The 21,404-nt window shown below is 48.1% G+C and overlaps 2 protein-coding genes across 3 annotated transcripts in view; both read right to left on the bottom strand.

Annotated features, from left to right (window-relative positions):
- Positions 1-21,404, bottom strand: part of LOC139047814 (uncharacterized) — a 205,694-nt gene that overhangs the window by 129,575 nt on the left and 54,715 nt on the right. The gene's annotated exons all lie outside the window — the stretch shown is intronic.
- Positions 1-21,404, bottom strand: part of LOC135905716 (uncharacterized) — a 37,990-nt gene that overhangs the window by 6,572 nt on the left and 10,014 nt on the right. For both annotated transcript variants that reach the window (XM_065436695.2, XM_065436696.2), the window contains exons 7-12: positions 17,871-18,458; positions 14,736-14,852; positions 11,226-11,433; positions 7,262-7,412; positions 4,997-5,106; positions 1,302-1,425 (exon numbers count right to left, since the gene is read on the bottom strand). In XM_065436695.2, coding sequence (XP_065292767.1) covers positions 1,302-1,425; positions 4,997-5,106; positions 7,262-7,412; positions 11,226-11,433; positions 14,736-14,852; positions 17,871-18,458 — 1,298 coding nt within the window. The remainder of the gene's footprint in view (positions 1-1,301; positions 1,426-4,996; positions 5,107-7,261; positions 7,413-11,225; positions 11,434-14,735; positions 14,853-17,870; positions 18,459-21,404) is intronic.

A 21,404-nucleotide genomic window follows, 5' to 3' on the forward strand; every position in this document is an offset into this window, starting at 1 on the left:
TACAAGAAATGTGCATTATGCACCAAGCAAAAGAAAATTACACGTTTGCGATTTTGAACCAGAGAATGTGTGCTACACCGCGAAGGAATGACAGTTGGCTGGGACTTCTAGGGGAAGCCAACGCCTTGTTTGAATGGCCACACAACCAGTCCGGCGAAAGTAGATGCTCGGACGCCATAGACTTTCTGCAATCGACATGAACACCATCGCTAAGCCAGATAAACCCTTCAAACTGGCGCTCATGTTGCGCTCATGTTGCTCATGGCGCTCAGTTGCGAACCGGGAGTGCCGTGACGAAACATTACTGGCTTGACTATAGTGTGCCTCGAATAGACCGCCCAGTGTGTGGAAACAGTGTGACGTCACTGTGAGTGACCCTCCCATCTGCCGCGCCATCGAAGTGGACGTCGTTTGGCAAAGAAAAAGAAAACTTTCGTGCGATTTGTTTTTTTTTTTCTGCAAAAAAGTGTTGCTTGTATATCTACTGCCACGATCGTTATTCCGGGACATTGTAGAATATCACTGTAGAATATTTGTGCCTGAAGCTGCCTGTTTTTTTGGTTGATTGAAGTGTTCCCTGATTCTGTTGGAAATTATCTTGGTGAATATTTAATGCAATACTGAAAGATAGCTAGAATAGACCTATATTTATTTCTTTGACGTGACCCTTCTTATAGGTTAGTATTATGATGGCATTCTTCCCGCTTTCTACACTACAAGGCAGCAAGCTTTTTAAGCATAATATCTCCCCCAACTTTGAATTAATTCTCTATTGTTCCATTGTCTCCAGCAGATTTTCTCTGGGGACATGTCTTGCAAGGCCCTTCTAACTTCGTCGCTATTAATAGGAACAGTATTACTTCCAACGTAGGTTGCCTTGGTGCCTTACCTTCCACTTCAATTGCTGCTTCGGAGATGAGCCTAGTTATGGTTTCATCCTTTACCTCTCTGTTATCTCCCCTTTCCTGTTCGAAAGCTGTATGTTCGTTTATGAGTACCAGCCTGAATTGGCTTGCTTTTACCCTTACTGCGTCCTGGTTCTGTTTCATCTTCGCTAATTTTGAACAAATCTGTCAATGAACCTCGCACTTAATAGCTACCTGGCTCAGTTTATTCCTGGAATGGTAAATACTCTTTAGCACCCTTCGAGTGGTAGGCCTTGGCCGTCGCCTCCCAAAGGAAGCAGGTGATTACGGCCCATGCAGTTGAGGCCGGCCGTGGCTTATGCTTGCAAATTGTGATTATTGATGAACTCGACCCTTGGACGTAATTCGAAATTGTACAGGTCCAAGCAAACGTACCAAGCTCGGGTTTTTATCATCTGCCGAACTGTACAGGATGTTCGGAGGCACGGCGCGGCAATCGGCTCTACTCTCCGCCGAAATCGCTGAAGATATGGCGATAACCGTGTCCACGGCCAATGAACTGCGGGCAACAGAGCGCAGGAAATCCATATTTTGCATCCTCCTTGTGAAGAGAGTAACCATGCCTTCACACTTTAAAAACGTTTACGCCCTTTGGGGCGTTGTTCACAACAATAACCGTCATGTGCCGTGCTTGCGTTTCCTTAAACCTCAGCGCTCGTTACTCGTGACCTGGAAGTACTCGTGACCTGGAAGCACTGGAAGCCGCTCGTGACCTGGAAGTACTGGGCTCGCCACGTTAAAGGAAATGCGGGCAAGACAGAGGAAGATTATTGTTGCGGGACAAAATACGACTCAGAATGCGTAAACGTTTTTTTTAAGTGTTCCACTAAGGTAGTGCTCATGACGCCCTTCTTTACGGGAGTAGCTGCACACAAATCCATTTTCAGTTTAGAGAGTAATACACTCTTAAACCTGTTTGCACTCTATCGGGCTTATGTTGTGGCACAACAGTAATCGTCATGTACCTTTCTTGGGGTTCCTTTCATGAAAGCTCTGCGCTACTTTCCTGTCGAGAATGCTTCGTCACGCTCATAACGCGCAAGCCTTTCTTTACTTGGAAGTATCGGGATCGCCGGTTTAAAGAAAGCAAATACGGGCAAGACAGATGACGATTATTGTTCTGGGATGAGGTGAGCCCCAGAGGATGCAAAGTGTTTTTAAGAGTGTAGTACTGTTCAATAAAGGAAAGTCGCCAGCAATGTCCTTCACAAAGGGAATACTGGTGACGCCTTTCTTTGTGTAGTAGTAACTGCACGCATGTCCGTTTTTATTTTTATTTTTGAGGGCTTCGTACTTCGGCCGCATTATGATGGAGGATGAATGCAAAATTACAGCAGAAACTTCCTAGTGCGACTTTTCAGATAGCGCGTAGGCATTATAACCAGTTGGTCTCGTTGCACTCATGCAACGAATGATTGACTTAGTGGCTGAGTGATGCACACCGCGGATGACGCAACGCATAGGCGACAAATACGGGGGGCAGGAGGGCTGCCGGGGCCTGAGCCTCCTCCACAGTTTACCGCGGAAAGGGACAGCCCCCCTCCCCCCCTTCGGCAATGCCGAAGCCTACACCTCCCTCCTAAAATGTCGTTGCGAGAGTTTCGTTACCCCCATCATTTGAGGCTGCTTTATAGTTGCCTATAACTTTTCAGTTAAAATATTATTGCGTCTAAATGCTTACTGCACCGTTGTTGGCGTGGACGTGCATGGCTAGTAAGTACTGCCCCGCCTCCCGGAAAGATGAAAACTTTCTGCCTATGACGCAATGTATCTAGGATGACACAATGTGCTGGAAGTATTGCAAAATACCTGATGCAGTTATATAATTGGTGAACCTAATTATACTCGAAATTAACCTTATTGGTCGAAATAATGTCATTGTAGATAATCGGAATTAGGGATAAGCATTGTATACGAATTGACCTTCATTAAGCTTATTTATCATGACAGGGCTTCAGTCGCTCGTTAGACTTAAGTCGGCTTAATTAACCCGGATTACTTTTCATACATTTAAGCTTGATCTTATTCTTAACCTTTCAGGCTTGTTCAATCTAAAGTAACCTCAAATAATCTTGATTAGGCTTAAGTAGTTATATGACCTAAATCATTTTGATTAGCATCACTATTCTTAGTTACCCGTCATTACTCTTAAGTAATTTCATTTTAATCTCCGATACGCTTCCTTGCTCTTCACTAGTCTCCAGGAGCTTTATTAAGGCTTACATAATGTTATTAGAGCTAACCTTATTAGTGTTTTATTAGCCCTAATTACTCCTAAAAGAACCGTAAAGGCAAATATTAGGTTAAGCTAAAGCGGAAGATTGGTGCTCAAGAAGGTCTAAGGTAATTGGGAAATAGAAATAAATGCAGAATTGGAGTGGACTCTCCCTCGGGACATTAAAGTAATAGCCCGATGGTGAATGCACTCCTCATTGTAATACCATTACTAGTGCTCGGCCCCCGCTAATAAAAGATCGTTGATGTGCATTATAAGACGACAGGAAATGGTATTTGTCCGGTTCTGTTTGATTGTTCAGGAAAGAGAAGAACAACTCCTTGACCTTACTCTTGACACCGGCGCGGGCGGCCGAAAGATTGCGTTTCCTCTTCTCCTCGCCGCCAGCGCTTTCGTGTTCGAGTAGTTTCGTTATCGCGTAGTGCAATTTTTTGATGGCTCCCGAAACTCGCACAACCTGCGAGTAGCAGAGATTGCCGCGTCCGTGCGATGTCGCGGGATTCCCGAACGGTCCGACGCCACGTGACCAAGAGCAGATGCAGCGGCGAATCGAACGCTCTGTTGGCTCGGTTTCCCTATGGCCGCGCGTTTGCGTTTTGCGCAGAGAACCGTAGCGCCCCCTGTCGAGCGCCGTTTTACTCACCGACGGCATTGAAGGGCAGTGACGGCATATGCAAGGTCACGTTCTTCCCGCTCGGGGGCAAGCGATTTCACTTGCGCTAAACATATGTGGACTCTCCAGACGCAATTTTCTGGTAAGCAATCTTTTCTTGGCACGAAACAAGCGTTGCGAAGTTTCCGGAATGGCATCGAATTGTCCAAGTCGACTCAGTATTTTTCTTCAACGAACCTTCAATACTTCTTTAGTACTAGCCACACATCTCTGTAGTCATGCGCACTCATCAAGCCTTCTCATATATATCCCCGTAGGACTCCATATATACCTAACTAGGGCGTCGTGTCACACGTTGCAGACAGACGGACGGATGGACAGATTGCCATGGGAAGCGGCCCACGAATGCTTACGCGTTAAAAACGCTTGTGTACAGTGCATTGAGTGCACGCTAAAGAACTGCAGTTGCTCCAAATTATTCCGGAGTCTCCCTTGCCTCATAAACAGATCGTGCTTTTGGCAGGTGAAATCCCAACATTTGCGTTCGAGTTTCGTACTTATCAACGGATCGTTGTCATTATATCTGTCTGTCACAGTTGGAGCGCTAGCGGCTCATATTATTGCGCGAGCAACTGCAACTCGCGCCCCATATTGAACTCTTCTATGGGAGAGCTGTTGTACCGTTACATGAAGTAATATCGCCGGCACTCTCTTTCAAAGAAGGGAGTACCGCTGACTCCTGGCAGGAGTAACTGCCATGCACGGCAGTTACTGACCGTTTCGAATCTGACGTCATCTCTTTGAAACTTGCCAGGTTGCACGCCGAATCGTATACCGCGTGTCCCTTGCCCTTACAGTTGTATTCACAGATGGGCATTTGCTCCAGCGTTCCTGGACTGTGCACAGCAGTGGTGTACATGAACCCCATGCCGCGGATCCATGATTGCGCGACGGCTTTTCGCGTGCCTATGAGGCGCTTGCTTACTCGCTTAGCGCAATCACGTGGCCAAAAAATGGGCTCCCCTGCGCTGCGCAGAAGCTTCGTTATGGGATGCGAGACCAATGCTCGAAAAGATTCGGCCGAATAAGCGCCATAGACGTCGACTCCCGTAAGGAGCCATATAAAATGCCAAACGAAGCGCAGTGTTACACCGCGACGGAAAGATGCACTGTTAGATGTACCTTTGCCATGCACCGCACCGGCATGCAGACGATACTTACTCTAGAGCCAGCTTGACCGCCTGTTCGAAGCTGACCATGCTGGGACTACTGTAGTCACGCACTCCGATCGCAATGACATTGTGCGAGCCATTAAAGTGCTTAAAGATCTCCTGCAAAAAGAAAAAAAAAGAGTGCTCGCTAAACGTGGTTGGGACAGATCTTGAAGAATGAAATCTGAGGACTCCGACACCCGTTTGAAAAGGTGCATTGGATTTAGTTACGTGTTTTGCGTTTACAAGCCAACAAAAATTTACTTCCCTAACAAGCGACGTCTCTTTATTGTGTCCTGTTTCTTAAGCTTGTGTCGCCAACAGTTCAGGCAGATTTGTTTACCATTACAGTATCCGCAACCCAACCTCTATGAAAATGAATGTTGGAATGTTGTTGGCAAATTGTTGATGAATTGTTGACTCACTTGCCTTTCAACAATACCTCAATAATTATTTGAACCACAGAGCAATAATTCAACAGTAATGTTGTTGGGTAGTTCAGAACAAATAAGTCGACTAAATTTTGTGTATATATTGTTGAATGGTATTAAGTATTATTGAGCCACTCTTGAGTAGTTTCCAACAATAAAGTCGTTGACTAAATTCTGCTGATATATTGTTGAATAACATTGACTTCTTGAGCAATATTAAGTTTGGAAGCATATGTGAAAACCACACGCACATGTGTATGTGTGCGTGTTTTGCACATATTGTTTTACTGATCACCATTGCATATATACAGGGTGTTCTTTCACGTTACTTGAACCAGAGACGTATCTACCGAGTGACCAGGGAGACAGTGACTCCTGCCCACCATGTAGATATGGCTATTGATCAAATTACGTGACTTGGACCCTCTCCCACTTCAGAGAGCGGGCCAGGGGATGATCCTCATTCACTGTACTGGTTGGCGCCCCCTGTCGATCCAGTAGATACGTCTGTGGTTTAAGTTACGTGAAAGGCCCTGCACCTTTCCACACTCACACACACACAAACCCACACACATATGTATGAATAAGACTTCATGATAGAGGCATCTATGGCTGCCGCAAAGTTTTATTTGAAAAGTTGATGCACTTCTTGAAAAATTCTCGGCCATGCACACGCGTTTTCTTTGCCGGGTGTCCCAGCTAACTTCAGCCAGAGTTTAAAAATATGGGAATGCAATCCAGCTCCTTGCCATGAAGTTGCATGACGGCATAGCAGAAGCGAGAGGAAGCGAACTTTGATTGTTTCCGACACGAGATTGTATATCCCCTGCTGCATGCCATGCATTAATAGTTGGTTGACACGTTCAGAGCAGCCTCAGCAACCGAGTGGCAACGTTTTCTTATTCTGTCCAAAAGGTGTCTAAAAGCCCCTTTAACACGCAGGCGACATATATAGAAAGTGGTTTAAGGAGCAGGGCCGCGATATTGTAGCGATGCCTTTTCCTACAGTACTGCCTTTTGGTGCTTTTCGCGTTCGTGAGGGGACAAGAGGGGCTCCAGGTTCCTTGGATAAAGCGTCGAACGCAGCTACTCACAAACGCGAAAAGCGCCGAGAGGCTTTAGCGTCGACAAAAGGCATCGCTATAAGTTCGCGGCACAGGTGACCACTCCTCATGTCACATCTACATCCCCGTACGCTGCCACAATGCATCGAAGCTGCCAAAGCCGAGACCTTTCGCCTCCTGGTAAGACCCAGTGACAAGGAACAAGTTTGCGACGGATTTTCGGCGTCGGCCGGCTTTCTCGTACGGGTGCGGGCGCTGTAGTACGGTACGGGCTATAGGGTGGCTCGATGTTCTCCACGCCCGAGTGGAGACAACCGCGCCTTCTACAACGGCGTTGGGCACGCGAATGGCGGACGCCGTAGTACGGACGCTTTGGCGGCGCTCGTGTGTATCCGCCATTCGCGTGCCCGACGCCGCAGCAGACGCCCAGGTTGTCTCCATTCTGCACGGAGCGTCGCGTTCGGCGTCGCGAGGTTGTGCACGTGGTCAGCCGACGCCGCCTGACGCCCAGCAGGCGCGTCAAGGCCAGAAATACACCGCATGCTTCTTCATTCTGGTTAAGGCGTTATTCCTCTCGCTCTGTGCGAGTGTGTGTCTGCGCAGAGTAGCAGCGGTACAAGTTTGCGAGGTACAACTGCGATTATGCGTATAGCTGCGGAAATGCGCTTGCCGCATCGGACGCACTCGATGGCGCGTAGAGAACCGACGGGCCCCCGTGCGTGGCACCGTTAATTGAGGGCAGAAGCCGACGGAATTTCGATTTGCGCAGCGATTACTCACGTCAAAAACTGGTTTCATGGACTGCACTGCTTTGAGAATGTCACCGGCCTTCGCGACGACATTGAGCACGCCGAAGTTCCGAATGCGGTTGTAACCGTACAGCTCGGTCATAGCACGGGTGGCACCTCGTATCTTGTCCACCGTGACGTACCTGAAACGGAAGCAGGAGGGTTCACCGGGTGGCGGCGTGGAAGCAATCGAAGGGCGCATGGACGATGGAATGTCAAAAATCACGGTACGCAAGCTCATGGAACGTTATTTCCGATGCATTCGCGGCATATATGGTGATGGTGATGATGGTATGAGCATTCCCCTTTAAATGGGGAGGCAGCACGTTCTACCGATCTCGTTCTCTCAACCTCTACGTGGTGTATTTTTAGAGGCTTTATTCTCGTACCCCTTTATGAGGCTAGAGCGAACAGTTCAAATATGTAATAGAAATCTAAGGAAACTTCATATGGGATGCATATTCAGTTCGAGGATTAAATAATCAATATTGTCAAATGTTTTTTCTTATGGTTTCTCGAGGAAGGGAAACCGACGCAAGCGGGGACTCGTCTTGTAGAACAATGGGCCCATGTGTTCCACCTAACTAATGCAAGAAGCTTATAATATGTTAAGTGCCCGGTATGTGGACGAAAGCAAAGTAACGCCGTTCGCCAGCGCTCTGTGCAAGTCAGGCTATTCTTTGTATTTCGCCTAGTTACCTAATTAGTTACTATTAATTTTTCGACATCTCAAATGTTACAGTCGGAGCAAATTGTCATCGATATAGTTGAAGATCCGGAAAAATTCCTCATCCCGATTTCTGCTACTCAATACGTGCTACATGTAAGTTTTTTTTCGAAGCCTTAAAGGAAGTCCGTGAAATAGAAGAAAAAAAAAAGGTGCCACGCAGAGTCGCGTGGAGGTCGTGTGGGTCGTTGCCACGGAGGCCATATCGCACGTGGTGTCCCAATGCATCTCTTTGGTGGGGACGCCCTCGGCTGGGGACAAACACCCCATTTAAATCCGAGCGTTCAGGTCCCGTAACGGTCGACCACCTCCCTGGTTGTGAGGGCGCTTGTATTTATTTTACCGGTGGGCGCCCAGCGACAGCTCTAATACCCCTGCCATACGGCCACCCACGAACTCCGTTGAGCGTGAAACTCCCTAACGGAAATTGACGGCAATGGAGTGTCGGCCGTGATACAAGGCGCAGTGCGAGCTTTCGACGGACGCCGCACGGGGTAGAAACGGAGCTGCTGCGCTCACTTCCGCGTGCAACTCTTCACATATACGGTCGCCGTTAAAGTAATTAATATAGGTGTATTTTCTTAAAACAGTACATATTAAGACAAAATCACAGCGAGAAACTTTGCAGTACGTTAAGGGAAGATTCGTTTTGCAAGCATAGCGAAGTTGCAAGCGATGCTGGCCACACTGCGCTCTTGTTTTCGTGCGTGGGCAGCGCGGGTCACGTTGTTGGGCAGGTGCGCTTCGAGTTGGGATTCCGCTGTGTAATCGTGCGTGTCTGTGTGTTCGCGGTGAACTCAACTGCTTCTAGATGAGTGACGAAACTCGGCTTAAACGACACATGCGGCTCGCGTGCATATAAAAGCAAATGAAATGGCGGAACGACGTTTCCCGATGCGGCATGGCGAAGTATTGGTGTAGTGGCTACAGGCACTGATGCCCTTAAAAACAAATGAAAACTTCCATTATGTGGCACACACCCCAAGGTAAAACGAAATAACGCTAAAATTTGTAAATGATCCAGTTACGACGATTTACAAGCATGGTTTTCTGCGGAACTGTAGCTACCTAGGAACGAGAGTACTCCATCCATCCATAATGGTCATTGCCGAACTCCCTTCGGCCTAAATCTCCATTTTACTTCCTTGGCGCAATGGAGACCGTGTGACACGGAGCGCAAATCAATTGGCGTAAAGACGAAGAAGTTCAATGGAGTTCGTGGGTACCCGTGTGACAGGGGTATAAGTCTGCACGTCACAGCCGCGTGGAATGCTTGCCACCAAGGCCGTGTGGTGGGACAAGGGCCCACCGAGAGATCGCGCACACAACCACACAGACCTACTCCCCCCGCATTTTTCTTTCTTGTGGCGATGCAAATGGAATGGAATGGAAAACTTTATTCACTCTTTAAAGGTTTTAGCGGGTCGAAGCCGAAGTCTTCATTCTTGAAGCTTGAGTCTTCTTCAGCCATGGGTGGGCCCCTAGTCCAGGGCTCCACTGAGCCGGGCCGCCTCGCACGCGTGCGCTATTAGAGCTCTTTGAGTCTCTAGCTCGCGGCTGGTGAGCCAGCTCTGCCATTGCTCCGCACTTGGTGTTTTGTGTTTGTGGAATGCCTGGTTTCTTGTACACTCCCATGTAATGTGGTATAACGTTCCTGCTCGGCTGGTCATCCCTCGAGCTAGGCAGTCCGCCCCTTCGTTGCCCCTGATCCCTGCGTGGCTTGGTATCCAGATAATGTTTTGTGTGGGTTGTCCCTCAGCGATTGGAACTCTGCTGAGGATCTTGAGCGCCGTGTTCCTTATTCTGCCTCTTATGTAGCTCCGGCACGCCTCTTGTGACACTGTTAGAATATTGAGCGATATTCCTGTTCTATAACCTTCTTCCGCTGCCAGTGCGACAGCAATTTCCTCTGCCTCGGTTATGTTAGCTACCTCGGCCGTGAGTCCTGTGATTAATTCTCCTTGATTATTTACTACCACCGCTGCCGCGTTGTTTTTGTGTGCGTGTGAGTATAGGGATGCATCGGTATAGACTGTATTGTCCCGATGTCCCGTCGTCTTTTCGTAAAACTCTGCCCTAGCCTGTCTCCTACTCGCATGGAGGTTTGGGTCCATGTTGCGAGGGATAGGTTGTATGCGTAGTTTCTTTCTTAGTGGGTCTGGTATATTGGCCCTGCTACTTTGTGGTTTTTCTACTTCCCGACCTAGCTTTGTCAGGAGCGCCCTTCCCGTCGTTGTAATGCTGAGTCTTCGTACTTGTGCGTTGAGCTGGCATTCCCTTAGTTCTTCAAAAGTGTTGCTGATTCCAAGTTGCATGAGTTTGTCGTTGGATGTGTTCCTTGGGAGGTGGAGAGCTGTTTTATACGCTTTCCATGCAATCCCCTCACGTAGCCGAACAAAAGGATGGAGTGGGATTGGAAGGGGGCATCTCTACCCAATAAAAGGTATTAAAAAAAGACTGCGTGTTTCCGCCGGCTCTGAGATTTTAACACCGTACTTCCCGCATACGACACGGACGCTCTATCACTGGGTCATTGCCGAGATCATCGGGCTACCTACATGGAATGCGGTACATCGATGACCGAGTCCTGCGGTCTAAACCTCAGGCTCGCTCGATAACTAAAAAAAAAGATACTCGAGGCAATGCGAACGATCCAGCCTCTAAACGCAGCCTGTGTACAATCAATTTGCAGCTGCTGCTGCTGTGACTAATGCAAAGCACGCCTAACACCATGAACCGAAAAGAAAAGCAATATGTTCGTCGTCATCGTCGTCATCAAAATCGTAATCATCGTCATCCTGAAACCTAGCTCAGCCTTAGGCTTAGTCGTCATCGTCCTTCAATCGGTTTTAACGTGGCAGCTGAAGCCTTCCTCACCATCGCTCCTGCTTCTGGTTTTCGCGCTGTTACTCGTAGCCTGCATCTCCATTCGTCGTCGCAATAATCGCATCATCATCACGATCGATTCTCTTCAAAGTGGTAGGCGTAGTCTGCGTTATCACAACCGTATCGTGCCAGCCGCATCTAGATAAATTTAGGCGTCATAGTTATAATCAGCACCCTCTTCCGGTACGAGGTCATGGTCCAGTGTGTGGTGGCATCATCATCATCACCATCATCATCATCATCATCATCCGTTTCAAGGTGTTAGGCGTAGTCTGCGCCAACAGCGATTGAAGCGAAAGGTGACACGTAGCAGTAGCTGCCTTTTAAAGCACGTGTTCCTCACCGGTAGTCGAAGGAGGCTCCCATGTCGACGTTGCCGTATTTCAAGGGCTCATACTTGAAACTCGACCAGCTGTTCTCCACTTTGGCGGCGTGTATGCGGTCTCCCAGGATGACCACGTGTGTGTAGTACAAGTACGTACACATCCTGTCTGGAGGGTACATGGACTTTATGACTGCGGATTCGCCCACTGTACACAGAAGCTCCCGGTCTGGGTAAAAAAAAAAGAAAGGTTCTGAGATATTACGCGCCACAATCACGTTATGATTACGGGGCACGTGTTATGGTGGGACACAACGGAGGATTACTGACCACACGGGGTTCTTTAGATTGTGTTATAATCCGAAGAGCTCTTTCCCTAATTCCATTTTCGTTAATTTGGTGGTAATGAGGTTGGTTATATTAGAAGAGAAAATGGAAGCCAATGTTCAATTTTGCGAATTCCGTGTCGAACGCATTCCGGCCGCTGTGGTTCAGCAAACGTTCTCGGAACTTTTGCAGTTCTGTATTCAGCCTCCTGTTTTAGAACACACTGCAAAGTATCTTAAAGCCCATAAAGAATTTAACTAAGCCTAAGCATACGCTGTCCGAAATCCATGACGTCACGACTAGCATGGTGCGGGAACTTAACAGTGACCGTCGCCACCAGTCTTTGCTTTTCGCACCGAGGAGTGTTTTGGACATTTACCCAGCAGGCATCTGCCGAATTTTATCGCGTGGCATTTTGACAACAAAATGATATTTCAAAACGTCTCCCAAATTTCAACAACTTTCAGTTAGCAACGTCCAAAGGGCGCGCGCCCTTCTAATAACACGCGGGTTTGAGGCACTTATTCTTAACTACGCTGCTGCGGTGTATCAGTGTTTTAATCCTGGCCAAATAAAGCGTTGCTATAACGCATAAACGACGAAGTTACGATCAAGTGTCGTAAATACGCCATGTAAGTAAAAGGGATGTTGCGTAGTCGAAATTTGGGCGGCCTTCTGAAATTTCGTATACCTTAAAATGCTGCCTTTGATTTAGACTGGTGCGCTGCGGTTAAGTTTTACAGATGACCGAAAGGTATATGGACAAAATTTCTTCATCTATGTGCGTGTTCAGGCTTACCAAGCTTGCCACCACGGTAAGAGTGGTTTTCTTGCTATTGCAAAATGTTAATTTACTAGTATAGCTCGAGCATTTATTTTCTCTCCCTTTAGTTTGAGCAACGGTAACTGGAGGGCCCCTTCAGATGCACTTTTTGAGATGATCAGTGCTACTACCAACAATGCAGAAAAATACAGTTATAACGGAATACCGGGCTCTTTTAATTCATAACCAAGGACTTTACCTAATGCTACAGTGCACATGACTTACAGGGTTACTGCCGCGATAGACTGTGTTCTGTATTTCTACGTCACACTGCCTACACTTGTCTGCTTGGTAAAGCACCGCAAGATTTGTCAATAAAGAAATGGTACGTGTCAACAATAGTCTCTCAGGTGACCATCGATAGAATAAGCGACCATATTTTGAGCCAAACAGGGTAATAGAATAAGTGAACGTCCGCATTTATGACGTGCATTTCCTAAGGCTAAATGTTACGTGCAAGCATAGTGATAGAGAAAAATAAGCAGTTGGTACATTTGTTCCAGTTACTACTCTCAGCAGTTGTATCTGCAAATTAATTCGAGCACTAAATCTGCTCGCATGAGCAGAACACACCGGTCAAATCGGTGGCCGGTCAACGCAGAACAGTTGTTATGAAAGAACCGGGCCCAGCGATTTCTAACCCCGGGTCATTTAGCGTTCGTGGCAAGGCCCAATCTGGAAGCTGGCATATTGTGCGAACGCGTTTTTGCGCTTTCATATTTACCTTGACCCCACACGTGCAGGCTATCTTCTTCTTCAGGCTTGAACTTGTGTCTCGTTCACACTGGGACCGTCGGCGCGTCTACAGCGGCGCGGAATCTCTTTCCGCCGAAACACCGCGTCGTTCACATCATTCGCATTTCGTGAACACCGCGAAACACCGCGAAAGGTAGAAAAAGAAGAACAAAAAAAGCACGTCTTATTTTCATCATCATCATCATCATCATCATCATCATCAGCCTGGTTACGCCCACTGCAGGGCAAAGGCCTCTCCCATACTTCTCCAACAACCCCGGTCATGTACTAAATGTGGCCATGCTGTCCCTGCAAACTTCTTAATCTCATCCGCCCACCTAACTTTCTGCCGCCCCCTGCTACGCTTCCCTTCCCTTGGGATCCAGTCCGTAACCCTTAATGAACATCGGTTATCCTCCCTCCTCATTACATGTCCTGCCCATGCTCATTTCTTTTTCTTGATTTCAACTAAGATGTCATTAACTCGCGTTTGTTCCCTCACCCGTCTTATTTACTACGTCTTATTTTACTACTAGCGTAATCTGCCAAGCATGACCTTTATCTTGCACTCCCCCTTTCCAGCCACGCTTAGCCCCATTCCCACCCTCCCTACCACGTCCCCCTACACTGTCCTGCGCTAGCGTAAGGTTCGTGCTTTTATAACTTTTCGCGCGAGGTCGTCTTTCTCGACATGCTTGGCGTGGCGCTTGCCGTACAGTACCGGGCAATATTCTCAACGCCTCCGTGAACTTCTTTACTTGCGCGCCAGCTGACGGAGCCTGTCGAGACAGATCGTGAGAAGACGAGATCAAAACGCGATCAATGATTTGCGGAGTGCCGCCAGGCGAAGCATGGCGCGTCGTAACCAGGGCGATGCACAGCGGGTACGAACGTGACCAATCCAATTTTACATGTAGCAGGGATCATCATCAGCAGCAGCAACAGTCTATAATTATACCCACTGGCGGGGGGGTGTAGACGAAGACCTCTCCCAGCGACCTCCAATTACCCCAGTCTTGCGCTAGCTGATTCCAGTATGCGCCGGCAAATCTCCTAATTTCATCACCCCATCTAATTTTTTTATCCATCCCCGACTGCGCTTCTCTTCCCCTGGAACCCATTCTGTGAAACTACCGGCCCTCCGGTTGCCTGTCTTGCGCATAACATGCCCTCCCCAGCTCCACTTTTTCTTTCAATGTTAAACCAGAATTTTTCGCTGTCGCCGTTTCTTCTCTGTTCCACACCGCTCTCTTTCTGTCTCTTAACGTTATCCCTGAGAATACCGACGTGTGACAACAAGCACTTGCCTCTATTTTCCCCCGCAAAAAATAAATCAATGAAAATAAACAAAATAAAGAAACAAGGAAATTCCTGGCTACGTAACTCGCAAGGCATGAATCAGTCGCTGAGTCGAATTCTCATCGGTCCACGCGACGAGAGACTCGGGTGGCGACAGGAGCGGCGGAAATCGCTATAAATAATACCGATCGGTGCGGCGGAATGCGCCGCCGCCGATTTGGATCCGCGCACCTCCGAACGACGGTCGCCTCAGTGTGAACGAGTCATTTCGGGCGCTTTATACCTACCAGAAAAAAAGCTTATCCGCGCATTTCTATTTATCGAACGTGACGGCGACTATTTCTTACATTTCGGCAGCTGCGTCGTCGTCGTCGGTGTCGTCGTCGGTGTCGTCGTCGGTGTCGTCGTCGGTGTCGTCGTCGGTATCGTCGTCGGTGTCGGTGTCGGCTTCGGCTTCGCAGTCGCTGCGGGCGGGAAAAATCACAATGTGCCGCATGTCGTCAAAACCGAGCCATTGTGAACGAGGTAAGGTACACGCTTAGAATGACAGAAAGTTGAGCTCGTTGGTAGGGATTCATAATGCAAAGAATGGATAAGACGTGCGGACACGTACAGAGAAGAAGTGGACAACCCGAATGCGGCGTTCGTGTTGTCCACTTCTCTTGTGTCCGTGTCTGCACGCCTTACCATTTCATTGCGTTGTACACGCGTTGAGCGCAAAATGCGTCAGGCAATTCACCGTACACGACTCAGTCGTAACGAACAGCCTAAATCCATTATTTAATGCGAAAGCGTTATTTGCCCCATTGAGCGGAAAATATGTTGGCGTGACTGAAAGACAGGGCCAAAAAGTGTGCGTGCGGCTACACGGTTCTGGTTGACGAAGCGTGTGCCGAGGTCGCGCGTCATCGGTCACGTGACGGCGTAGCGAACGGTGAGCAAATGGCGCCACGTCATGAGTGTATCAAATAAAAAAAACCATTAATGCCCTATTGAACGCCGCTGAGTGGCCCTTCGAGCTATGAACTTATCGTGAGCAAGCGGGCTCGTTATGACAGGGCGCATTTTGATTTGGGGTTACCGAGGCCGAATTTCTCTCTCGCCTTCGTTAGAATGAAGGCGAGAGATTGCGCCTATAAGGAACGCGCGAAGCAAAGAAGACTTCCCCAGAAGGACTGTATTTATGATTTCGCATTCCCTCACATAGGCAGCCCTTCGTGCAGCTGCCCAATCTATGTTATCGAATGTTCCAGTACTACAGAAGCAGACATCGTTTCCAACTCATCGTACTCTGCGGATCGGACGGTTTTCTGGCTCGCTTGCCAAGTTGCAAGCGCATAAACACGACAGCGGAGTGGGATCCGCGGGCGTACGAGATGTCGTACCGACAACAGCTAATCAGAAAAAAAAATTTCCCAGCAAGTTCTGACTGAGCATCGAGTCGAATCCGACGCGCGAGTCATTTGAAAAATGCCCACACCGGAACCTTGTTCTTGGCCGTTGGAATCTGTCGAAAACATGTTAGAGGCGGCTGTCGGTATACATGTGACAGGTCGTCCATACGATCACGCGCTGAGTCGTAAAAACACCTCCGTAGACGCTCTTACCCACGTTCTGCGCAAGTTCGGCTGAATGAGTAAAGCATTTTCTTTTTTTTTTGTGGGACACGTTAAACATGCAGCGATAAAAAGCATGCTTCCGGGATGCGAGGCAACCATCGGGGGAGCAAGGATTTGGACACAGCTCCTATTCGTTTGGTATGCCTGACTCTTCGAACGCTTCATCACATCCTCGTGAAACCGGAAGGCAACGTTCACACTTGGGAAGCGGCGAGCGGGCGGAAAGGCCAAAGCGGGCGGAAAATCTTTTCCGCGCGGGTCCAAGATGTTCACATTCGTTTCGCCACAGCGGCGCAAATCACGGCCGCTTTCGCCCACATCCATCTAGCCTATGTAAGTTTGTCCGCGTGGTGGCGCTGTTCATCACACCACTTCAAGCAGTGCGTTAATTCATTGACTTATGAGTTACTGAAAGCTACCATTTCACACAACAACACAGCATCCGGTGACGCCGACCGGCTTTCCGCTTCCCCATGGCCAAAAAATCGGTCCGAGAACGATCCGACTGACCGCCTGGTTTTCCGCTCGTTTCGCCGTAAACGGCCGGATTTTGTGAACTTTCTGCCGCTTCCGCCTCGTCCGATACCATGTGTGAGCGTAGCCGAAGACACCGCCAGAATATAATTGCTTATCAAGTCAGCTTGTTGTTAGCAACTAATATGCTACGAATGTGAAACAAGAAGTGTTTTTTTTTTGTTTGAAGACCAGGGTTATATGAAGATAACAGTATCTCTTCTTACATACACAAACGGTTTTCTCATGTATGTTGTCGCAGAAACAGATTTTTTTTGCCAAACTAAAAAAAAATGAGAGTGTTACATTGTGCGGTGGATTGAAAATGTGACGTCGCATCCTGGATTTTCAGCTCCTCTCAGAGTATTGGAAACGCATTTCGCGAGCCTACCAATTTTGCGTAGTTGGTGATGACTCAGTGGTCTCAATCGAAACAGTGCCAACTACTTCAGAAGCTGTTGGCAGTGATATCTATAAACCACTTGCACCCAGTATTGCATGCGTTTGACTTCATATATGTGGTGTCGTAAGTTTTGGTTTACCGCGGGTTGTGTCTTCAGTTACGTCACAGAGGGCTCGTCTATTTGGCGATGTTAGGAAGTGTACGTGATGTCACCAGTGCTTTCACCCACGAATGTGAGCAATGCTTTTGACATCACCAATATACACTCCTTGCAGTCCCATCCTAGTCAGTTCTTGTCGTCAGTGATACGACTACTAAATTAGTTCAGAGTTAATTTTATAAAGGACTGACCGCAATGTGCAATTATTGTACAAGGGGTCTCAGGAGGATAGCCAAGCTTAGTATACTTCCAGCGTTATATCAGACTCATAATTCTGTTTGCTTCGCCGCCTCTAAAAGAAGTTTGTTAGACAAGTTTCACATGACGAGCTGCGACAAGGGACGTAGCGACGTCTACTGCGGGTCCGACGGCCATTGTGCTAGCCTTATTAACTACAGTGTTACAGTCAGTGGCTGTCAACGAAGCCCACAAAACGCGGCCCGCTCGTCATTGCTGGGTACCCGTGTGTCTGCCAATGGTAAGCATGCACGCACTTAAGTGATGCGGTTTGTACCGCAGCGAAGGAGCGTTGCGCGCAGTGTATTGGTTTGTAGTTTTCGGCGGAAGAAAATTAAATGCGCAGGCATAGTGCGGCGCGAAATGTGCCTGCGGAGATATTGGACAAGAGTGGTCGTATGCCTGCACGAGTGCTCCGCATCTTCGTGCACAGGCTGAATCCCTTCGTCCGATGACGTGTACAGTCGACGAATGGTACCGTTAATTGCACCATGTGTCTGCCGTGATCAAAAATTTATGAACGCGGAAAAAAAAAGAAACAAGTGCTCACTCGGTTGCGCCGGTGGAGAAGATGGTCGCGTTGGTGAGGGAGCTGGTCCTACCGGTGGAGGAAGTGGTCTTGCCGGTGGAGGTACTGGTCCCCCAGGAGGAGATAGAGGTCCCCCAGATGGCGGAACAGGGCCCCCAGATGGCGGCGCTGGTCCCCCTTGTGGCGAACCCGGTCCCCCAGATGGCGGCGCTGGTCCCCCTTGGGGCACATCTGGTCCCCCAGATGGCGGCGCTGGTCCCCCTTGGGGCACACCTGGTCCCCCAGATGGAGGAGCTCGTCCCCCTTGTGGTGAACCCGGTCCCCCAGATGGCGGCGCTGGTCCCCCTTGGGGCGCACCTGGCCCCCCAGATTGGGGAGCTGGTCCCTCTTGTTGCGGAACCGGTCCCCCAGATGGAGGTACCGGTCCTCCCGGTACACTTCCTGGTACTACTGATGGAGGAGAGGTCGTCGAGGCTGGCGTTTTAGCTTCTATAATGACTGGTACCGGAGGAGGGAGGCTGCTACCGCCACCACCGCCACCACCGCCACCACCGCCACCTCCGCCACCACCGCCAACGCCGCTGTTGCCGAAGTCATCTTGTCCGTCTTCTACGGGTCACAAGGGCAAGAATGTGTCGTCATACAAATGCTTCTCTGACAGAGTATACGAATGACGCAGAAGCTGCGCCTATATTGGCTTACAATTTTTTTCAGTTTTGCAGACACCTTAAAAATCGGCTGATGCTCTTGACGCAATTCTAGACCTTCAACAAGGTTATTGAGAAAAGTGGGCATTACTAGCACGAGAAATCGAAACACACATTCAACTAAGTAACAGACAGTCGCGAATTAACTTCTTGATTAAATACCATACGGCACATGTGGCACTTTACAAATTGTAGCGGTTGCGTCTTCGTGACGTGTCTAACTCGATTTAATTTGCAGAATGACACCACCTTGGACATATCAGCCAATAATGTCACCACGAAAATTCATGGTTGTTCCACTCACCTTTTAACAAAACGTTCTTTCATGCATTGAATCACAACGCTAACTTGAATGCACGGTTGCAACAGCAACATCGCTTTTGTGGGTGACGGGATAAATTAGCGAGCAGGTCGGTCAGACTTGTACGTAACTAAAATACTGCACTCAAGTTACGCTATCTTAAACAATTTTCATAATATTTTGGTGTCTTGGAAATACATTGAGAGAGGAGTATTTCTGCCGTAACCTAAATGCGCTTCAAGGTTTCCTGTACAGAAGAAAGGCACAACACTGCCTTCCACAGAAACTTGTTCCACCAAGCACCCACGTAGGTGTACCCCGTTGCCCTTATGTTCGTCTTTGATTCATGAAAGAATTTAACTACCCCGCAGGTGGGGAGCGATCACACAACCTTATGCAAAGGTTGTGGTATCGTTCCCCACCTTCTCCAGTAATTTATCGTTTATTTCACTTATTAAGCACAAGTAGTTTTCCCTATGTTGTCCTTGGTGTGTCAGTGTTTGTTGGCTCCCCATGATAGGACTAATAAAAATGGGGCCCCTCAGTAACCCCCTTTCTTCTCGTGTGTGTATATATATCGAAAAGAAAGAAAATACAGGCGCACCAAAAAGATTCTGGAACCATGGACTGTCATCCGCAGCTTCAAGTAAAAATTTTCTAATGGTTATAAGGGAGCCAAACTGTAACGTCTGCGATGGAGACGACGAGCTGCCGTACATCAAAGATGTCATTAGGGGTAACTTGGACAAGAAAGAAAGCGCAGTACAGCCACAAACAGGTGCAGGAACAGAGAAGCCTTAGAGACCAAAATGTATCGTAGAAAACAAGAGGACATGGACCACGATTTCGTGGAGCTGTTGAGGTACATACCTAGAGACAAAGGATTACAAATTGTAAAGGAAGGCCGGAAATACAATCAGGTTGCGGCAACTCACTAAGCACTGATGCAAGGGTGCCATCTGTCTCCAATATTGTTCACGATTCATGTCAAGGGCGTAGGAAGACGACTGGAAATTAGTAAATTAGATTTTGATCACTCACATCCATGATGGGCAAAAGGTGGAGCAGGATGTGGCTGGGCTGACGTATTCGGAGGACATAGTGCTACCAGCGAGCAATGCGAGTTATTTACAGAAACTTGCTAATATGAGCGACAGTGCAGCGAAGAATCTAGGCCTGATGTTAACGCAGATAAATCGGGGATTATGATCTTTAATAAAGAGACGAGTGATAACGTGGCACCAGCTCAACGTATAGTCAAGCAATATGTATACCTCGGTGTATACATAAATGAATGAAAAGCCTACTCAAGCATTTACCAAAAATAAAAAAAAATATGAAAGGGTAGCGGAATGCAGCAATAACAAAACATAGAGTGCTGTGAGGCTACAAAAAACACGAGGTGATCCGAGGAATTCGGAAAAAAGTAACCGTGCCAGAGCTAACGTTCGCAAAAGGAATTCTGTGCTATAAATCAGAAATCGTGCCGGCGTTGCAGATTAAACAGACGGTGCTGGGCCGACTGAATTCGGGGGTCTACGGTGAATCCCCACCTACAAAAAAAAGCAGTGCAAGGTGGCTCGGGTTCGGCCTCTTGTATACTTGGGGAAGCGCAGAGCAAGATTCGTTTTGAAAAAAGGCGAAGGAACATGGATCAAAAGAAATGGTCAGCTCAACTGCACAAACATCTGTGCATCAAAAGCACGCACAGGGAATGACGGAAAAGGTCAATGAAGTCGGTAATCCAGTACACAGTAACTGAAAGCATAAATATACCAAAGGAGGTCGTGAAGAAACGTGAGAAACAGAAACAGTAAATTCGATGCGATGTACGCTAACAGACACGAAGACGGAGATTTACGGAGACGGCGCCAAATAAGCCAGGAGAGACAAATCTGTATGGTAACGCATAGATAAGTGCCTTGCTATTTAAGGCCCGAGCTGGCTGCCTGAACAAAAACTATACCGGAGCAGATATGCGTCACAGGATTAGGCATGAGTGGGCAGCAAAAAACGACTCCGCCAATCGTTATGGAATGCCAAGGTATCCAACCAACGAGACCCGTAATGAGTGTCCACCTTGGAGAAGCGTTGGTGTTCAAAGAATACGGAAGAATTAGGTGGTCAGCAGGCGAGAAAAGTAAGGGACGATTAGACTGTTGATGTAAAAACAATCAGGGAGAGGACTGAATAGAACCGCAGTCAGGGAAACGCTGGTAAGTTAAGATAGAGATCAGATATAGACAAAAAGGTTAGATAGCGAGAGATGAACTAAAATATGACGAAATCAAGCAAGCTACGGTACCACTTGTCCCCGCCACGTTTCAAAAGGGATACCGATAAATGGCATCATCATCATCATCATCATCATCATCATCATAGACACATTTATCCCATCTGATGTTCTAGGTTACTCCATGTTCACAGCACCTCTGTTGTCACGCCTGACATGCACTCTTCGAGTCTGCATTGCCGGCCGTGCAGCTACGGGAGTATTGGGCAGAAGAAGCGCTCCCGACGGCAGATCATGTGACCCGGCAACATCGA

Source organism: Dermacentor albipictus, chromosome 7 (assembly GCF_038994185.2).
Source record: "Dermacentor albipictus isolate Rhodes 1998 colony chromosome 7, USDA_Dalb.pri_finalv2, whole genome shotgun sequence".
Lineage (NCBI taxonomy): Eukaryota > Metazoa > Arthropoda > Arachnida > Ixodida > Ixodidae > Dermacentor > Dermacentor albipictus.